Source organism: Mustela nigripes, chromosome 2 (assembly GCF_022355385.1).
Source record: "Mustela nigripes isolate SB6536 chromosome 2, MUSNIG.SB6536, whole genome shotgun sequence".
Lineage (NCBI taxonomy): Eukaryota > Metazoa > Chordata > Mammalia > Carnivora > Mustelidae > Mustela > Mustela nigripes.
Window position 1 is genome coordinate 21,145,624 of NC_081558.1, and position 18,061 is coordinate 21,163,684.

The following is an 18,061-nucleotide window of genomic DNA, read 5'->3' on the forward strand; positions in this document are numbered from 1 at the left end:
CACGGCACTGGCATTCTAGACACCACATTTAAGGCTTATTAGGCTGAGAAGTGAGTCAACAGTTTAAAAGAGAACCCTCACACACTCTCACACACACACACACAAACGCACACACACACATCCCAAAAGCCCTAGGTGATCGCTTGGCATGCCTCTGTTTGCGTGATGCTTCTGGATATTGCTTTTTCTTTCTGTGGGGAGCTGGAGGGGAGAACAAAATTCATGTGGTTTTAAAATATCCTCCTGGTTATTGAAGAGCTCAAACCGGTTACACATGAGTCTGAACAACCGATTTGCCAAAGGGCAGACAGGGTGGCTTCCCAGCAGTCACCTGGAGGCCAGATACTACACCTAGATGGGCCGGCCGCTGCGGGGAGGGGACCACCGGTCCTGCACTCCAGACATGTGACAGGGAGCACAAGTGGTCACCATGGGCTGAGGGGAGCAGGCAGCCTTCCAAGTCCCAAGAGAGCAGAAGAAAAGGCCCACCCTCCCCGCCCCCTCCCCAAACCATGGCCAATGGTCCCCACATGGCCGACTCAGAGGGCAGGAGAAACCAGAGCCCCAGCCTGGACGCCTCACACCTTGCTGCCAGCACGAGATGCATGAGCACAGCAGGCCTCCCTCAGCCCTCAACAGTCCACTCCCGCTTTCCCCTTTGCCTGCCTCTCTCTCACAAGTGGAGAAGGGATGAACTGAAAGAAAGCTCTGGTCTCCGTACTCCCTGCCCCCTTTGGTGGTGGCAGTTATGTCCCAACTGGAGACATTCCAATGACTGTTCTGCTCAGCCACACTTCCTGACTGGGCGCTGGAAGCGGCCCACCTTCCCATGGCCTGCCCACAGGGGCTAGTGCTAGTGCTGGTCAGTGGCCGCCCACGGAGTCCAGGCCACTGGCTACACTGGCAAAAGTCACTCCGAGAGAAGGTCTCTGCTCCCTCCATTCAATTCCAGGAATTCACAAACGTGCACGCACGTGCACGCACGCGCACGCACGCGCACACTCACACACACACACACGAAGATTTCCTCCCTTAGCACCTGCCTGAGAGACACCTGTGGTTTCTGTCTCCAAAGACAATGTGTCTGGAGAACCCCCAGAAGACCCCCATTCAAGGCAGGGGTTCCAGGCCTCTACTCAAATGTTGGACCCAAAGGACACTGGAGGTCACTGAGGGACAGATTCCATGCAGCCCCGTGGGGGAAGTGTGACCATGTCCAGATGCCTCTCCCACCCTCAAAGTTAACCCCTGGACTCCCTTCTCAGCTATAGTACCAGCCCCAGCACTTCTGCCAGAGGTCATAGGTCCTGTGAGGGGTGAACCTGTTTCTGCATCGTACCCCACTGCCCAGGCTGTGAGGGGACCACAGAAACCAACCCCAGCGGGGGTGCCAAGGGAAGGGCCTCTCCCTAGACCCACATGGGCCTCGAGACGGCACCTCCACCTCCCTCCACAGCACCGAGCGCCAGGCTGATGCCCTCACCTGATGCCCATGGAGTGTGTAGAGCAGCCGGCCCTCCATGAGGTCCAGAATCTTCAGGGTCGAGTCGCTGGAGGCGGTGAGCAGGTAGTTTCCAGACGGGTGGAAGGAGAGGGCATTCACCGCTGCACTGTGCACTAGAGGGGGGACGTCAGTCAGGCGCTGGCAAGAGGCCCGGGGATGCAGCCGGAGCCTGAAGATGGGTGACTGGGGCCAGCCAAGGCTTGGCTCGGGGCCAGGCCAGGGTGGTCACAGCTCTGATGACAAGGGGAGCCCCACAACAGCCCCTGGGAGAGGTAGAGGACTTGTCCGTGCCCTTGTCACATGGGCTCCCGCCTGCCCTGTGTCTCCTGATGCCTGTCCTCAGCGCATGGAGCGGTCGAGCTGGAGCAGAACGGAGTGCTCAAACGTAGTGTCCACTCTGTCTCTCTGACCACTACTTAGGGGAAACCAAATGGGGGATCGGGGCAGGCAGGCAGATGGTGAGATGCACACTCCGGAGCCAGTCAGGCCTGGCTTCCAATCCGGCCTCCCCACTGTCCCTCACCGTAGGACCCTGAGCAAGCACCCTGACATGTTGTGTCCGCTTCTCCTACTCTACCTCAGCACCCACGGGTTGGGGCGCAGTGGGAAGGGGCCTACCATTGGCCTCTGTCCCTGATGGGTCTCTCTGCTGCCCTGGCTGTCACCCACAGCTTCCAGGTCCTGCCACTTTACCCACTCCATAGCTCCCCTTCATCCGTGTGACTCTTTCCCCCAGTGGCCCGGCCTGAGCTCCCCCATCCCAGGGACACTCACTCTGCGCAATCCAGCCACCCCGGCCCGTCAGCTCCCCAGCTGTTCCACACAGAGCTGGGAGACTCTTGCCCATCTCCAGCCCCGACCTTGCAGCTCACTGCTCAGTCACCTCCTCCAGGAAGCCTCCCGATCTCATCAGAGCCACCCCCTTGAATTGTCCCCCCGAAGCACCACGAGGCTCCAGTGGGTGCACTCTTCACCGCAGTCTTTCACGTTTCGGTGTAGCTCTTTGACTTGTGGCCAGGTCCCCCATGAGATTATGTGCTCTACCAGGCAGGGGCTGTGTCAGGTCCTGGCCTCCCGGTTCAGCACCTGACACTGAGCAGGACTCAGAAAGCGGCTGGTGAGCTGGACCCAGGCAGGCCATGTGGGGACGACAACGTGACACCGGCTACCTTACATCTTCTTAAAGAAGTTGCTTTAAGAAGACCTCAGTGCCTTCATCCATGGGCCAGGTCGGGGACACCAGTGAGGGTGAGATAACCGTGGCCTGCTGAATCAGAACTGCTACAAACAGAAAGAAAAATTCTAAAACCAGCCCCTCAGCCTGGCCCTGGGAGGATGCAACAACCAGCGTTAGGCCAGAAACACACCCACCACAGGTTGGCCATCCGCAAAGCCCACAGGGGTATAGGGAGCCCCCCCAGACACCAGCCCAGCTAATGTGCCAGCATGCCTGGGGAGTGTGGGTACAAGCTCCCAAGCACACTTAGGGGAGACAGCCAGGGCTTTACATAACACAGTGTTTCCGTCTGAGTACTCTCCAGGCACCAGAGCTCTGCAAGCCAGCCTGCAGAGGCACTGACAGGGGCTCCACAGAAACAGAGGACAGAGCCCTCAGCCTGCCGCACTCCCCACACTCGAGGCTGTCGGGGGTGGGCGAGGTCAGAGTTCTCAGTGTTTGCCAAGACTTGGGGCATGGAGAGCCAGAGAATTCAGCCACAGCTGACCCCAGCGGGAACTGAACAGGCAGGAGCCAACCACAAGCAGAAGCAGAAAGAACGTTCGTAACAGAATGTGACTGCCAGTACCCACATGTGGAAGGGGACACGCACATGCAGAGGGAAGTGGACAGAAGCCCCAAATAGAGACCTTCTATAGAGTCCTCCGGAGAGGACTGGAATATGGGACTTCTCATTTTTATTCTGTATACTTCCAAATTTTTTTTTAATTTGAGAGAGAGCGAGAGCACATGTGTGTGCAAAGCAGGGCGGGAAGGCAGGCGGAGAGAGAGAAGCAGGCTGCCCACCAAGCAGGGAGCCCAGTGTGGGGCTGGAGCCCAGTGTGGGGCTCGACCCCAGGACCCCAGGATCATGACCAGAGCTGAAGGCAGACACTTAACCGACTGAGCCATCCAGGTATCCCAGATTTTTTTTTTTAACCATCAGAATACAGTCACTGTGATTACACAACTGGGTGAATGATAAAAAGTGAATCTTTCCCTCCCCGCAAAGAGTGAGTCATGCCCAGGGAGGCAGGAGCCCAGTCTGGCTCAGCACCCTCCCACCAGCCCTCTAGGTCGGGTGTCTACAAGCTAAGAGCTAGGGCCCTGTGCTCCCAAGTGGCCACTGATGCTCGCCAGATTGCTGCCTCACGCTGGTAGTGAAGTGGGGTGGGAGGAGGGGAGCCCCGCCACCCTTAACCCCTCAGCCCCCCAGTGGGACAGCTCTGCGAGGCAGCCTGCCCCACCTCTACGTCCCCAGGACCCCTTCAAATGCTGCTCCTGGCCCATCTACCTCCCTGCGCCTGGAGAAGGACACGCTATTCTCATTTCTATGGCCCTTGGCAGCCTGTCCTGGAATGAACGCCACCCCACCCCAGCCGAGGCAAAGCTGGCAGAGCAGCAGTGGGGGCAGGAGGGTGTGGATCAGGGGAGGGCGAGCTCACGGAGTCCAGGGCTTCCCCACACTGCCAGGGCGGCTGGTCAGGATGTGGATACCATGCAGGGCCTCCCAGCTGGACCAGTCTACCCCACAGAGAGAATCTCCCCCAGAGACGGGTACCACAAGTCCTGCTCCATTTTAAACGGCAGGAATATCAAAGCTCTCCTTGCTGGGATGAAAACAGCTGGAACCATTTACTCCAGAAGAGCATTCAGCCTGGGGGATGAGGATGTATTAGATAGCAGGACCCACTGCCTGGCCCTCCCCATGCTCCTCCCTCTCCCACCGCCCCGCCAGCCTGGGGCAGCCCTTCCCGCTCCATGGAGGTGGGAGACACATTCTAGGGAGGCCTCATCCGAAGAATCAGCCCTGCACAACAGTCCCCCAGGGAGGCTCCCGCCATAAAGTCCCAAGCAGTGACTGTCCAGAACAATCCACTTCTGATCAAGCTCAAAGCTTGCAGGCCCTCTTCTTACTTCCAATGCCGCAAAGGGGGGAGGCGGGGCATGGGCTGTCCCAGGGAAGACATTCCAACCCACGGTCAGAAACACGCCAACATCAAGATTCTACACGTCACCAGGAGCCCAGAGAGGGTGGGACGGAGGCCGTTGCAGACCCTGACCCTATGCACTGGGAACTAACCATCACTTATGGGCAGCACGTGGCATAAGGAGAGTCCTAGGGACCTACAATCCCGCTGCCTACACAGCCCTGCAAGTACAAGCCCTCCACAAACCCAGCCCACTCCCCAGTGGGCTCCAGACGGAGCAGGGGGCCCAGAGAAGTCCCAGGCACCCACACAAAGCTACCCAGGATGTAGCTTTGTAAGGAGGTAGCATTGTAAGACAGGCCCCACCAGGCCGAGGCCCAGTCCACCACCCTCACAAAGGGCTCGGCTCTCTTCACCCGGGGCGGCTTCTCACAACGTGCCACTGGCGTCACCAGCGACCTTGGGTTTCCAGGGGCCACGGAGTCACACAATGACAGTGCTCTGAAACCAGCAGGGAAGGGTGCTCAAAACCTGCCTCGGTGTGAATGTCCCATAAATGCCCACTTAGGGATGCCATGTGGGAAGGCCAGGTTATGTGGGACAGTGCTCTGCTCTCCTGACCAACGCTTTTGGTCTCCAAATGTCAAGCAAAGAACACAGGCCTGCCCCACTGACTGCACAGCCCCCTGAAGACCCTCCATGACCACATCTGGGGTAGGGTGGAGGGGTGTGGTAGGAGCCAGGGAACAGAGAACCTGGGACTCTGAGCTCTAACTAGAATGTCGGGAGAAGGCTGAGCCACAATCTCCCAGGGACCTCAGGAAGCAAATCACGAGATCCAACATGGTGTAAGGAAGCCAGCATGTGGTCGCTACACTCAGAGGCCTTCTGTTGGAGATTCAGATCCCCAGCTTCCCAGCTGCGGGACCATGGGCAAGCCTCAAACTGCCCATCTGTGAAATGGGGAGTAGCCCTGTCCTGTTCGCCTACCCCCCACCCCCAGCCCATCATTGGACAGCGGACCCACACGTGCCTGTGAGCCACAAACCGCACTGTGAGTTCCGGATGGGGGTTGCTGCTCAGATGTCTGAACAGCCTTAATGTGGGCTCAGAGCATATGGAGCGGAACCCACCTCCGTGGGGCCCGGCACCCCCAGGGCTCCAGTAGCCCCACTGTCTCCTTGCTGAATTGGGAAACCAGAACCGCTCCCCACAGTGACAGGCTAGAGCCAAAAACTCCATGCCTGAGACAAATGGTGCCAGCTGCCTGCTGTTGTCCAAATTAAGTCCCGAAGACCCAGCACAGGACAGAAAGCATCCTCTCTGATGCAGGCAACCACAGGGCAGCTGGACATGGGCAGGCTGGGCTTGCTGACCACACACAGTACCAGGAATCAAAGGGTCTCAGAAAAGCCCGACAATCTCACGTGCCCCAAGCCTACCCAGGAACGCCTGGAACTCATCCAGAGTCACCAAGAGAGACATGAGGGATCACAGCAGCCTTAAAAACATTCCTCCAGGGGTTGGGAACCTTAAAGAGTTCAGGCATGTGCTACCAGAGTGCCAGAAGTCCTTCTCGGGAACCAGCCTCCAAACAGCTCCTCTAAGGATGAGGGAGCAGCCATGAAGGGGCGAGGGGGAGCCTCACAGGAAGAAAGTTCAGCCATGCAGCCCTTAAGGGAAGCCGCTAGACCTAAGCAGACCTAGCCATGCCCTCAAGCAGCAGAAAAGTGAGGGCTCCATCCCCCAGCCAATGTCCTCAGATCCACCAGGCTCTCCTGGAGCCCTAGAGGGTGAGCTTAGAGCCAGTGGAATGAGTTTGCTGCCCCATGCACCATGCACTGGGCAGGGAGCTGAGGTATTCCAAGCCACCCAGGTGTCTGATCTATATTAGGGTGGCTTAGGAACAAGACGCTGGTGGTTCTGTCACAGGAGCAAAGAACAACAGCAAAAAAACCCACTGAAATCTCTCCGCAGGGCCTGTCAGCCTCTTGCACCTCCGGTCCCCTCAGGGCTTGGCTCCTGGTACCACCTGAGCCCTCCCACCACCTCCCCAGCCCTGCCAGTCACTGACCTCCCATGCCCATCCACTGCCAAGACTGCCCCCTCAAGAACTCCAGGGACCTCTCTCCAGCAGCCGGCACCCTCCTCGACTGCCTTACATCACTCCTCCTCCCAATCACACTCTTCAGGAGACGCTGTGCTCCTTCGTGCCTCTGGCTCTGCCCCTTCAGCCCTCCCATACTGGGAGAGAGGGCTTCTACCCCTCACTCTGGCTGCTTTGTGGACCTTCCATTCCGTAGCCCCTCAATCGCAGGGACCCAGGATATGGCCTCAGCCCCTCTCAAGCCCCCCGATTCCTGGGCCCAGCTGGCTGCTCAACCCACAGCATGACCTCCTGACTCTAGTCAATCTCCAAAACCTATCCCTCTGGGCCCCATCCCCGCCCCATTCAGACACCCGGCCCTCACTCAGACACTGGGTGCAAGCGGCCCATCCACCAGTCACCCAAATGCATCAACTCCCCCCCTCCCACGCCCATGCAGACCTCCAAGCACTGCTGTCCTCCCAGACAGACCTTCACTCCTCGAACAATGACCAGTCCCAGCATGGCCAGCCAGACTGCATCTTTGGGACCATAGGTCAGAGTATGGCATTCCCCAATGGGTACCTGCTGGTGTATTCTACAAACCCAGACCCATGCTCCTGATCCATCAGAGGTGAAGCTGGACCCTCCCAGGGTCGCCTAGACATCCTCTCCCCTCAGTGTCAAGACTTATGTGGTGAAAAAAAATTAAACAAAAAATTAAAAGAAAAATACTTCTGTGGTACAAACCACATTTCCAGGACTCACGTGGATTCCCCCAACAGAGCTTCACAAACCCCATAAGGTATTATTACCACCCCAGTTACAGATAGGAAAGAGCCTATACTCCCAACCTGCAGTGCCTCATCACCTTCCCTTCCCCTCTCTCCTGACCCCACACTCAGGGGCACCTTCCTGCCCAGTGCTCCTCCATACCCACCAACCTTCCCCTAGTTAACCGTGCAGATGTGCCCATTCTCTAACCCAGGCCTGGCCCAGAGCAGAAGAGAGGCCTCTAAAGCCTGAAGAAGGGGAAGGAGACTTTTGGTCTCCAAGTAGAGGGCAGATGCATTGCTGCTCTATTTTGGAAGCCCCGTCTGGGACCCCGGCTATGACAAACACGGGGCTCTGGGGAGGAAGGAACCAGTAATGCGGCTAGCCCCTGCCACCTGGTGGTGGCGTAGGGCAGTGCAGGCCAGACTCCCTCCTCCGGGATCTCCAGGACCCAGACTTGGCAACTTGGGCATCATGAACACAGCACCTGGTTCCAGACCACCTTGTTACCCTACGAACACCATCTGCGAAGGAGACCCCATCACTGTCCCAGGGTGCCCAGAGAAGTCAAGTGACCTGCCCAACATCACAAAACTAGGAATGCAGAGACTGGCTGCAGAGCCCACCCTCCACCACATGCTTTTTGTTTTGTTTTTTTTTTCCCTTAACGATTTTCAGAGAGAAAGGGAGAAAGCGAGCACAGGCAGAGGCAGAGGGAGAAGCAGGCTCCCTCCTGAGCAAGGAGCCCGATGTGGGACTCGATCCCAGGACCCTGGGGTCATGACCTGAGCCGAAGGCAGCTGCTTAACCAACTGAGCCACCCAGGCGTCCCCACCACATGCTTTTTAAGACCAGGAGCCTCTCCCTCTTCTTGGAAGATCTTCTCACATCGGTTACCTCAAGAAAGTGCCATCCTCAACATCTGAGAATCAGCTAAGAAGGGCTCAGAGCGGGTAGAAAGGAGAGCTCAAGTCCCACACCTTTGTCCAGACACATCCTCCCCATTTTCAGGTGTGAATTCTGGAACATAGCCCATGGACTTTAAACTTAATCCCAGGGGCACCTGGGTGGCTCAGTGGGTTAAAGCCTCTGCCTTTGGCTCAGGTCATAATCCCAGGGTCCTGGGATTGAGCCCCACATCGGGCTCTCTGTTCAGCAGGGAGCCTGCTTCCCTTCCTCTCTCTCTACTTGTGATCTCTGTCTGTCAAATAAATAAATAAAATAAAAATAAATAAAAATTAAAAAAATAAATAAACTTAGTCCCAAGTCAACGACCACAGGTCCTCAAGCAACTCCAGCTCTCCCCCTCCCCAGTCTCGGCCACGGGCCCACCCACCATTTTGCCCCTTGCACTTTGCCCCAGTTCCTCCCATGGACCTCACCAGCTTCCTTCCCTGGCCCCATCCCCACAACTGAGGTGGCTCAGGGCCCTGCCCAGTCACACCTGCTCTCAAGACAATTCCATACTCCAGTACCCTCGGCTAGCTCATCCTAATCATACCAAATCCGTCCCTCCCCCACCCCCAAGCTGGAGCCTGATGTGGCCCATGTTGACTGCCTGCCACTCTGCCTCCCAAGGGCTACCGCTGGATCAGGTCACACATCCCTGGGGCTGTCTCCTGAGCCTGGTCTCTACCCTAAGTGGACCCTCCATCTGGTTCATGGCTCTGTATCTATGGAGGACACCATGAGGCCAGAGGTGGCCAAGATCGCATAAACACTGACTTCTTTTGACAGACCTGCCCCCTTTGCCTTAGGCCAGTAGCACAGGCAGCCCCTGAGAAGTGGCCCGTGAGCAGGGCCCTGGCCAGACATCCCCCACGAACTCCTCATCTCGCCCTACAGCATGTGTAAGATTCCCAGAGGGCTTGGGGGACACCAGCTAGTGCCACACTCCACCTCCAGGCCAGTGTTCTGAGCCAGTATGGCCACGACACAGACTACAGACCACGGGAGATCCCAGCAGGCCCAGGGCTCTTCCCCACTGACCGGGGCCATCCTCAGGGCCACTTCAGCACCAGAGTGACAAGCCTGCTGCCTGCTCCCACGCAGCCCTGCCACGGCGGCGCACGGCCACTCACGCTGATAGTGCTGTAAGAGCCGGTGTGTCCGCACGTCCCACACCTTCACCGTGTTGTCCATGCCGGCGGCGGCGATGCATGTGCCGCTGGGGTGGAAGTCCACGGAGGTGACAAAGCTGCAAAGAAAGTGGCCGCCACAGGCTAGAGAAGAACCATCCGGGCTCTGAACAGACCCCAGACATCCAATCCTTTCCTAACCATGCACATCTGCTCAGACTATTCCCCAAACACAGAAGACCTCCCTTTTGCCCTGTTTCTTTACCAGGGGCCAAGAGATAGCAAGGAGAGGGTGAGAACAGTAGCAGGTACTGGACGTGGACTCACCAGGGAGCAAATCCCAGCAGCCACTTCTAAATACAAATAGAGAAAGTAGTCCTCAGCCCAGAGGTCAGCTGATGACTCAGGGTGTTCTGAGTCAGAGCTAGAGCCCTCATCAAAACGGGAGGCAGGACAGGCCCTGCCCACTGAGGGCAAAGGGCCAGCAGGACCCCAAGACCACTGGTTGACCTATCTCCAGGAGACAGGCTAAGGTCCCCCAGTATGCCCACACGTGACACCCAGGCTGGCATCGTGGCTAGTTCTCCAGAGGAGCTTGGCCCTGGGCTCCCTGGGGTTCATCGAGGAGAGAATAGGGGAGGTCCAGCTCCAGTGCAGGCCCCTGCCTCTCCCGATGATGTGGCACAATGGGAACCACCACCAAGAACTTACAAGAACCTGACAAGCCTGTCATTGATAAAACCATCACCATAGGTAAGTAACATACTAATGTGATGTGGGGAGGTCTGGGGTCACCTTCTTTGAGAGAGACAAGTCACCAGTCTGAGAACTGGGAAGAGCGGCCCAAAGCATCACATGCCTTGAAGTTAGCTCCTCATATTTGTGGGGATGGGGATGAGGCTGAACCTCCTGCTCACAGAGGAAAGAATCCAGAGATAGAGAGTGGCAGAAACGTGGCCCCACATAAGGCCACTGGGGCCCCTTTGTCCCTAGGTCCATGCTCTTCCTGAACACCTGCAGGAGGATGACAGCGTCCAGTGACTTACCTGCCATGCTCACAGTAAGAGTGGACACACTCCCGGCTCGTCTTGTCCCACAGCTTGACAGTCTTGTCATCGCTGGCAGACACGATGAGCCGCCCGTCAGGGGAGAACCTGAACCAGGCAGAGCACAAGTCACATCACCACTGTGGACGCGGCACGCTGTCCTCCACAGCCACCTTCCTGCCCTGCCCATCCCCTGATTCCAGAACCAGCCAAAGCAATGAGCCCTGCTCCGGTCCTGAGCAATCCCAGGCAAGCGGCTTTCCCTCTGGGAGATGGGTAAGAACGGGACCTACCTTGTGGGGAGCGGGGAGCAGCGTCGCTCACATGAGGCCCCCAGCACTGCACATGGCATGTGGCAAAGTGTGTGCTGATGGCTGATGCTATTAGCATGAAGGTGTCCCGAAGCCACCATCAGCATCGTTATCCTGTTCCCAGGACCCCTGAGTTCACTTTTGACTTGGAGCACCATCTAAGGACAAAAGTGTGTGGAGGTCCTAGGGACCCACCCACGAAGGCTGGTGTAGGTTCCACACTTGTTTGCTGGCCTGATTCCTATTCTCAGGAGCCCAATGGTGAGGCCTCTCGGAGCAGTCAGGGACCTCCCAGGACAAAGGTGCCCTGAGAAGAAGTAACTTGCGTGGGGTCTCCAGAAGAACACTGTAATAGGCCCTGATCTCCGACTCCCTTTGTTTCCCAGAATCCCCAGCCCTCCCAACCTCTTCCTCTGGAGCGCAGAGATCTACAGAGAAAGGATCAGAATACCTAAAAGCGGGCTCATCTACACCCACGATCCTTGGCCCCTGAAATGTCCTCTGGGTGACTTGGCCCCCATCCCCACAGCACTGCCCCACCACAGCAAAGGGAGAACCAGCCTCCAGACCAGCCTCCTCAGAAGCCTCGACCCCCATCCAGCAGCTCAAGCAAAATCAACTTCTGAGCGGTAGACCGCAGGTTCAAATCCCAGCTCTGCCACTAACCCAGCGAGCGCCCAGGGGCAAGATACTGGCGCTGTCCTGAGCCTCCCTGTCCTCATCCGCAAAGTGGGAATGACACCATGTGGCCTGCAGGACTGCCGTGAAAAGGGAACAGAAATCGTAGTGAGGTAGAAGCGACATCACCTTGTCGCTCTTGCTCCAAAACAGCCCCTGCTGACGTGCTTCCAGCCACATCAGCCCAGATGTGACACACTCAGTCGTGGCTGGCAATGAACTCACTTGCCACGTGTGAGCTAGAAGCTCCTCGACAATTCACAAAGTGACAACTTCTCTGCTCCCATTTCACCCATAAGGAAACTGAGGCTCGGGAATATGGAAGAGGAACTAGTGTGCCCAAGGTCATGCTACACGGGCGCCCAGCAGCGCCTCAGGGCCCTTCAAGGCCCGGGTCCCTCCAAGGGACCTGGGCCAGGACGAGGCTCACCTGGCACAGCGGACCCAGTTGATGTGCTGGCTCAGGGAGAACAGGAATTTCTGGCGATGAGTTGACCACACCTTCACCGTTTTGTCATCGGAGGCCGTCACGAAAGACTGGCCGTCGCTGCAGAAGTGGACACTCCTCACTGTGGCCGTGTGGGCACGAAACACGGTAGACTCGCCTTTGCTGCGGGCACGAGTACTTCGACTCAGGAAACCCAGAGCGGTGACCAGAGGGCCCGTGAGCACATCGATGCTCTCCCCACCCCACAGGGGCCCCTCCCGACGTCAGTGCAGGCCTGCCGCCCCAGCCCCCCGACAAGGAAGGCCAGAACCACCACCCACCCTGCCATGCATGAGCAGCATCAGATGGGAGCCCTGGCGGGATGGCAGTGGTAAGCCCCGAATCCCTCTCCTGACCCGGCGGGGAGGGCCCCAACCAGAGCCCCAGCTTCTGACAGCCCCTCTTCAGAAGTCGGGCAGATGCCCACTGAGACAAGTCCAGAGCCAGGGTGGGACCTGAGTGGGGACAGCTCTGGCACCAGGGCCGCAGGCTCAGATAAGCCCTTCCAAGTCTGTAACTCACACATTGGGTATCCAGATCCGGACGGTCTTGTCTCGGGAGCCTGAGGCCAGCAGGTGTCCCGAAGGGGAGAAGTTCACACAGGTGACAGCATCCTTGTGGCCCGCAAAGCGGTAGGCGCGTGACTGGGGCTTCATGTGCCAGACCATGAGGCATGAGTCCATGGAGCCACTGGCTGAGGAAGGAGGGATGCTGTGACCCTCAGCTCTGGTGGGCCACGAGCCTCTGAGCAGGACGATGGGGTGAGGGGACAGGAGACACATCACACTTCCAGCGACTGCTAAGCCTGGGTTTGGAGCATCGATGGGCTGTCAGCTCTCCAAGCAGCAAGCCCGAGCAGCAACAGGGGAGTGAAGCCAAGAGATGCCCTTCACATGCCAGCCCGAGGCTGCAACCCAGCAGGCCTCTGACAAAACTCATCCCCCGTGGGGACCCACATAGTCACACCCTAAGGGTAGTAAACAGCAATTCCTACCAGCCCAACCCAATGGCCTTCTACCATTGAGAGGGGCCAAGTTAGTCAGAAACCTAGAGATTCCCCAAGATAGATCAAATGACTTCATTTGTTCTTCATCTATAGTGACCAGCAGCCTCTGGCAGGGGACCCTGACCATGGGATGAAGGGGGGAGTCTTGTCCATAGAAAGAAGAAAGCAGGGGCACCTGGGTGACTCAGTCGTTAAGTGCCTGCCTTCAACTCAGGTCACGATCCCAGGGTCCTGGATCCCAGGGTCCTGGACTCCCTTCTTAGCCGGGAGTCTGCTTCTCCCTCTCCCTCTTTCCTTCCCCTCCACTTGTTCACGCATGCACACCCGTGCTCTTTCACGCTCTCAAATAAATAAATAAGTAAAATCTTAAAAAGAAAAAAAATGCATTAAAAAAAAGAAACAAACAAATAAGAAAACGGCAGCCATGACGCTGTATAAGAACCCCCAAGCGACCAAGAAGCAGGAGTACTCAGCTGCTGCACAAGGGTAGGGAGTATGCGGCTCTGCTCTTCGCCCTTCTCACTGGATGCCCCCATACTGCTGTGGACAACAGACTTGAGGACCCAAGGAAACGGAGCCATTGTTTAGGGCCATTCCACCAGCCAGATCCAAGAGATGGCTGGGGTATATGCAGTGAAAAGCCCAGACCCTGGGCCCCCCTCCCAAGGCTACGTGCCCTTGTCAAGGCCCCCAGACTCTCTTGAGTCTCACACTCTGCATGCAGAATGCAGTTCACAGAGACACCGAGCCCAGCACCCAGACAGTGACCAGCTGAAGCCAGATGCAGATTTAGACAAACCACCTGGGTCCTCACAGTGTCCTACTCCCCTCACACCACACCTCCCAGCTAGAGACTCCGCCTTCTTGGCGCATAACCTAGCGCCTAGGAAAAGATGCCTCCTCTTACCCAACTGCTTCGTATTGAGACTGAAGTCCACGGAGGTAACTGCATCTCGGTGGCCCTTAAAATGCCTCTCCAGCGAGGGGTCCTCCTGTTGGAAAGCCAGGGTCAAATGTGTGAAACTTGAATGAAGAAGGAGCTTCCCCAGGGGTCAAGACTCTTCCAAACAGCCAGGAGGGTTCAAAAATGCTCAAGACACGATCCTATATATAAAACTCCTTAGGATTTTCATATAGCTAAATAACTATAACTAACATATAGCTAAAAAACTAATAGAGCTAATAAACCAGTTAAGCGAGGTTGCAAGATCAATATATAAAAATCTATCGTGGGGTGCGTGGGTGGCTCAGATGGTTGAGCGTCTGCCTTTGGCTCAGGTCATGATCTCCAGGTCCTGGGATAGAGCCCCATGTCCGGCTCCCTGCTCAGCTGTGAGTCTGCTACTCCCCATCCTCTGCCTGCCTCTCCCCCTCTCAAATGAATAAAGAAAATCTTTTAAAAATCATAAAATAAAATAATAAAAATCTGGGCCACCTGGGTGGCTCAGTGTTTGAGTGTCTGCCTTTGGCTCATGATCCCAAGGTCCTAGGATCAAGCCCCATGTTGGGCTCCCTGCTCGGCGGGAAGCCTGCTTCTCCCTCTCCCACTCCCCCTGCTTGTGTTCCCTCTCTCACTGTCTCTGTCATATAAATAAATAAAATCTTTAAAAAAAAAAAAAAGGTGAATTTTAAGACATGTGAGTATTTCAACAAAGCAATGTTTCTAAGAGAATGAAGAAGAAATGGGGACCTTTCAGCAACTCCCATTTCGGGAATCAGATTCTGCACTTTCAATCTCACTGGTAGCCAGTGTTGGCCAATGAATCCAAAGGTCAGCCTGGACAGGCCCCAAGGGGCAGTGCCACCATTCTACTGAGGTCAAGGAAGCAGCTGTTCAGGACACAGCTTAGGAAGACATGGAGAAAATATTCTAGAGACTCTTACCACCCAACAGCAGCTTCTCTTAGTACTTGAAGAGTCACAGTCCTGCCATGCAAACATCTCCCCTTCCCTAAATATCAGAAGCATTCTGGGCACACCATGGAGCCCAGCAAAACCTCTTCTTGGTAAAAAAAAAAAAAAAAAGAAAAAAGAAAATGTCCTTGGGAACAGAGTAAGACTGATGCCACCTCACAGAGCTGTAACCAGAACAAAGGCCCTCAGGGCCCTGTGCCCAGCTCCACCCCCAACACACCTGCCCCAGTCCCCCATTCAAGGGAGTGGCAGCTGGGAGAGGGCCCCCAACAGAGCAGCAACTGCTACATCTGAACGTCTTGGGAGAACAAGAATAAGATAATGTCCACCTCTAGGTAAGTTCAGTTCTACCTCTGACCAGGGGACTCCTGAGACCGCCCAACACCCTTCCCAACTCCTCATCCCACCAGGCTCTATGGTTCCTCATCTCCCCAAAGGTGGTTTATATATGGAAAGAAGTGGGGAGGGATTTGTGGAAAGGGCTAGAATAGGGATCAAAAAGCCTGGATCCTGGGCGCCTGGGTGGCTCAGTGGGTTAAGCCGCTGCCTTCGGCTCAGGTCATGATCCCAGAGTCCTGGGATCGAGTCCTGCATCAGGCTCTCTGCTCAGCAGGGAGCCTGCTCCCCCCCCACCCCCGCCTGCCTCTCTGCCTGCTTGTGATCTCTCTATCTGTCAAATAAATAAATAAAATCTTTAAAAAAAAAAAACAAAGCCTGGATCCTAAGTCTAGGCGTTCCGCTCTACAGAGGACCATCTGATCTTCCTGACTCTCAACCCAGCCCAAAGACCAGACATGTTTACACAATCTCTCAAAAAGAGGGGTCTGGGAGTGCTTCCCTCTGGAGGAACCTGGGACTCGGGGCGCCCAGCCCAGAACACAATGCACACCTGAGCTGTCCGGTCCGAGCAAGTGTTCGCTCAAAAAAGCCCCGACCAGCCACCCACTGCTCAGGATGATGAGACTCAGGCCAGTGAGGCCCGGAGCTGGCCTCCGGCCCGACCTCCAGTCGAAACGTACTAGTACTAGCGTCTCCTCAGCTAGGATGCGAATCCAGGGAGCAGGGACTTGGTGGTCCGCCGCGGCAGTCCGCAAAGGGTCTGGCGCGCAGGAGGTGCTCACTACGTGTCCCGACCCAGCGACCCCTGCACAGACCGTCAAGCGGCTGGAGAAGACTGGCTTGGAACCCGGCGTCCCACTCGCCCTCTCGCAGCCATCGCTCGGGCCAGGCGCCTACAGTCCCAATGGGGAGACTAAGGCCGGGCAAACACCGCCGGCGAGAACTTACAGGGCAAGGTGCAGCCATGGCAGGTCGGGGGCGCCCAAGGCGCTGGAGAAAGCTGCGTCGGCCGTTGCGGCCGGTTCAGTTTCCGCGCCCCCAACCGCCGCCAATAGCAACGCGGGTCGCGTCGCCACGCCCCGCTCACGGCGATTAAAGGAGACGCAGCGCGTCGGCTTTTTGACCCCAGGCCAGAAGCAGAGCTGTGTGGCGGATTCCACGGCCTCCGCGCACAGCTCCGCTAGGCCAGCAGCCCACGGACGTAGCGGCCAAAGATCTCCGTCCACTGTCACTAATCCCCTGAAAAATGATAAAACGCAGGATGAGGTGTTCACACCGCCCACCCCTAGCTCCGTTTACGAGGCCACGAGCACAGCCTTCTGGGAAATGCAGTTTCAAGACAGCCACCACCTAGGGTATGTAGGAAAGTGGAACTACTTTTCCCAAGATACCTTGAGAGCGGGGCGGGATTAACCACGCGTTGGAAAGGCCTCAAGGATCCCGGAAGTGGAGGACACGTGCGTCATTCTTTGGGCGTTCTCTTAAAGGGCCTTTGAAACTAGGTAGTCGCCCAATGCCTTACGGGCCAATTAGTCACCCCTCGGAGATAGTTTAAATGGTCCGCTCCTCCGAACTTAAAACAAGTGTCGATTTGAAAGAACACCAGTCACTTGGAATGACATCCGTGGGATTCTCCATGGATGGAGAAACCTAGGTTCTATTCTGTTATTGTCCTGCCTCCTTGTGTGACCTGTGACCTTGAGGGGAAATACCTCAGTTTACCCATTTGTAATACAGAGAAGTGTGAGGCAGCCTGGGCCTCTCCAGAACCCTCGGCCCTGAGAAGTGGTTATAAATGACATGTTTAAAAGAAAAGGAGACATTTCCAGATATGTCTCCTGAGGCAAGGGAGCCAAAAGCAAAATTAAACTATTGGGACTACATCCAGTTAAAGAGCTTCTACACAGCAAAGAAAGTAATTAAAGAAGGCAGAAGACAACCTACTGAATGGGAAAAGATATTTGCAAATGACTATCTGCTAAGGGGTTAGTGTCCAAAATATATAAGGAGCTTATACAACTCAACACCAAAAATGCAAATAATCCAATTTAAAATGGGCAGAAGACATGGACATTTCTGGGATGCCTGGATGGCTCAGCTGGTTAGGCATCTGCCTTCAGCTCCTGATGATCCTGGGGTCCTGGGATTGAGTCTTCATCTGGCTCTTTACTCAGCAGGGAGCCTGCTTCTCCCTCTGCCTGACGCTCCCCATGCTTGTGCGCGAGCTCTCTCTCTCTGATGGAAAAAAAAAAAAAAAAAAAGACATGGACATTTCTCCAGAGAAGACATCCAGATGGCCAACAGACCCGTGAAAAGATGCTCAACAGGGGCGCCTGGGTGGCTCAGTTGGTTAAGCAGCTACCTTCGGCTCAGGTCATGATCCCAGCGTCCTGGGATCGAGTCCCTCATTGGGTTCTTTGCTCAGCAGGGAGCCTGCTTCTCCCTCTGCCTCTGCCTGCCATTCTGTCTGCTTGTGCTCGCTCTCTCTCCCTCTCTCTCTCTGAAAAATAAATAAAATCTTAAAAAAAAGAAAAGAAAAGATGCTCAACATCATTCATCATCAGGGAAATGCAAATTAAAGCCAAGATGAGATACCACCTCAGAGCTGTCAGAATGGCTAAAATAAAAAACACAAGAAACAACAAGTGCTCGCAAGGATGCAGAGAAAAAAGAGCCCTCATGCCCTGTGGG

The 18,061-nt window shown here is 55.9% G+C and overlaps 1 protein-coding gene across 3 annotated transcripts in view; it reads right to left on the reverse strand.

Moving 5' to 3' along the window:
• The window catches only part of POC1A (POC1 centriolar protein A), a 67,745-nt gene extending 51,081 nt beyond the window's left edge, over window positions 1–16,664 (reverse strand). For 2 of the 3 annotated variants that reach the window (XM_059389864.1, XM_059389865.1), the window contains exons 1-7: window positions 16,319–16,664; window positions 14,025–14,109; window positions 12,634–12,805; window positions 12,055–12,234; window positions 10,636–10,743; window positions 9,593–9,708; window positions 1,484–1,617 (exon numbers count right to left, since the gene is read on the reverse strand). In XM_059389864.1, coding sequence (XP_059245847.1) covers window positions 1,484–1,617; window positions 9,593–9,708; window positions 10,636–10,743; window positions 12,055–12,234; window positions 12,634–12,805; window positions 14,025–14,109; window positions 16,319–16,336 — 813 coding nt within the window. In that variant the 5' untranslated portion in view covers window positions 16,337–16,664. The remainder of the gene's footprint in view (window positions 1–1,483; window positions 1,618–9,592; window positions 9,709–10,635; window positions 10,744–12,054; window positions 12,235–12,633; window positions 12,806–14,024; window positions 14,110–16,318) is intronic. The other variant, XM_059389863.1, reaches the window with a different exon arrangement.
• Window positions 16,665–18,061: the final 1,397 nt, after the last annotated feature.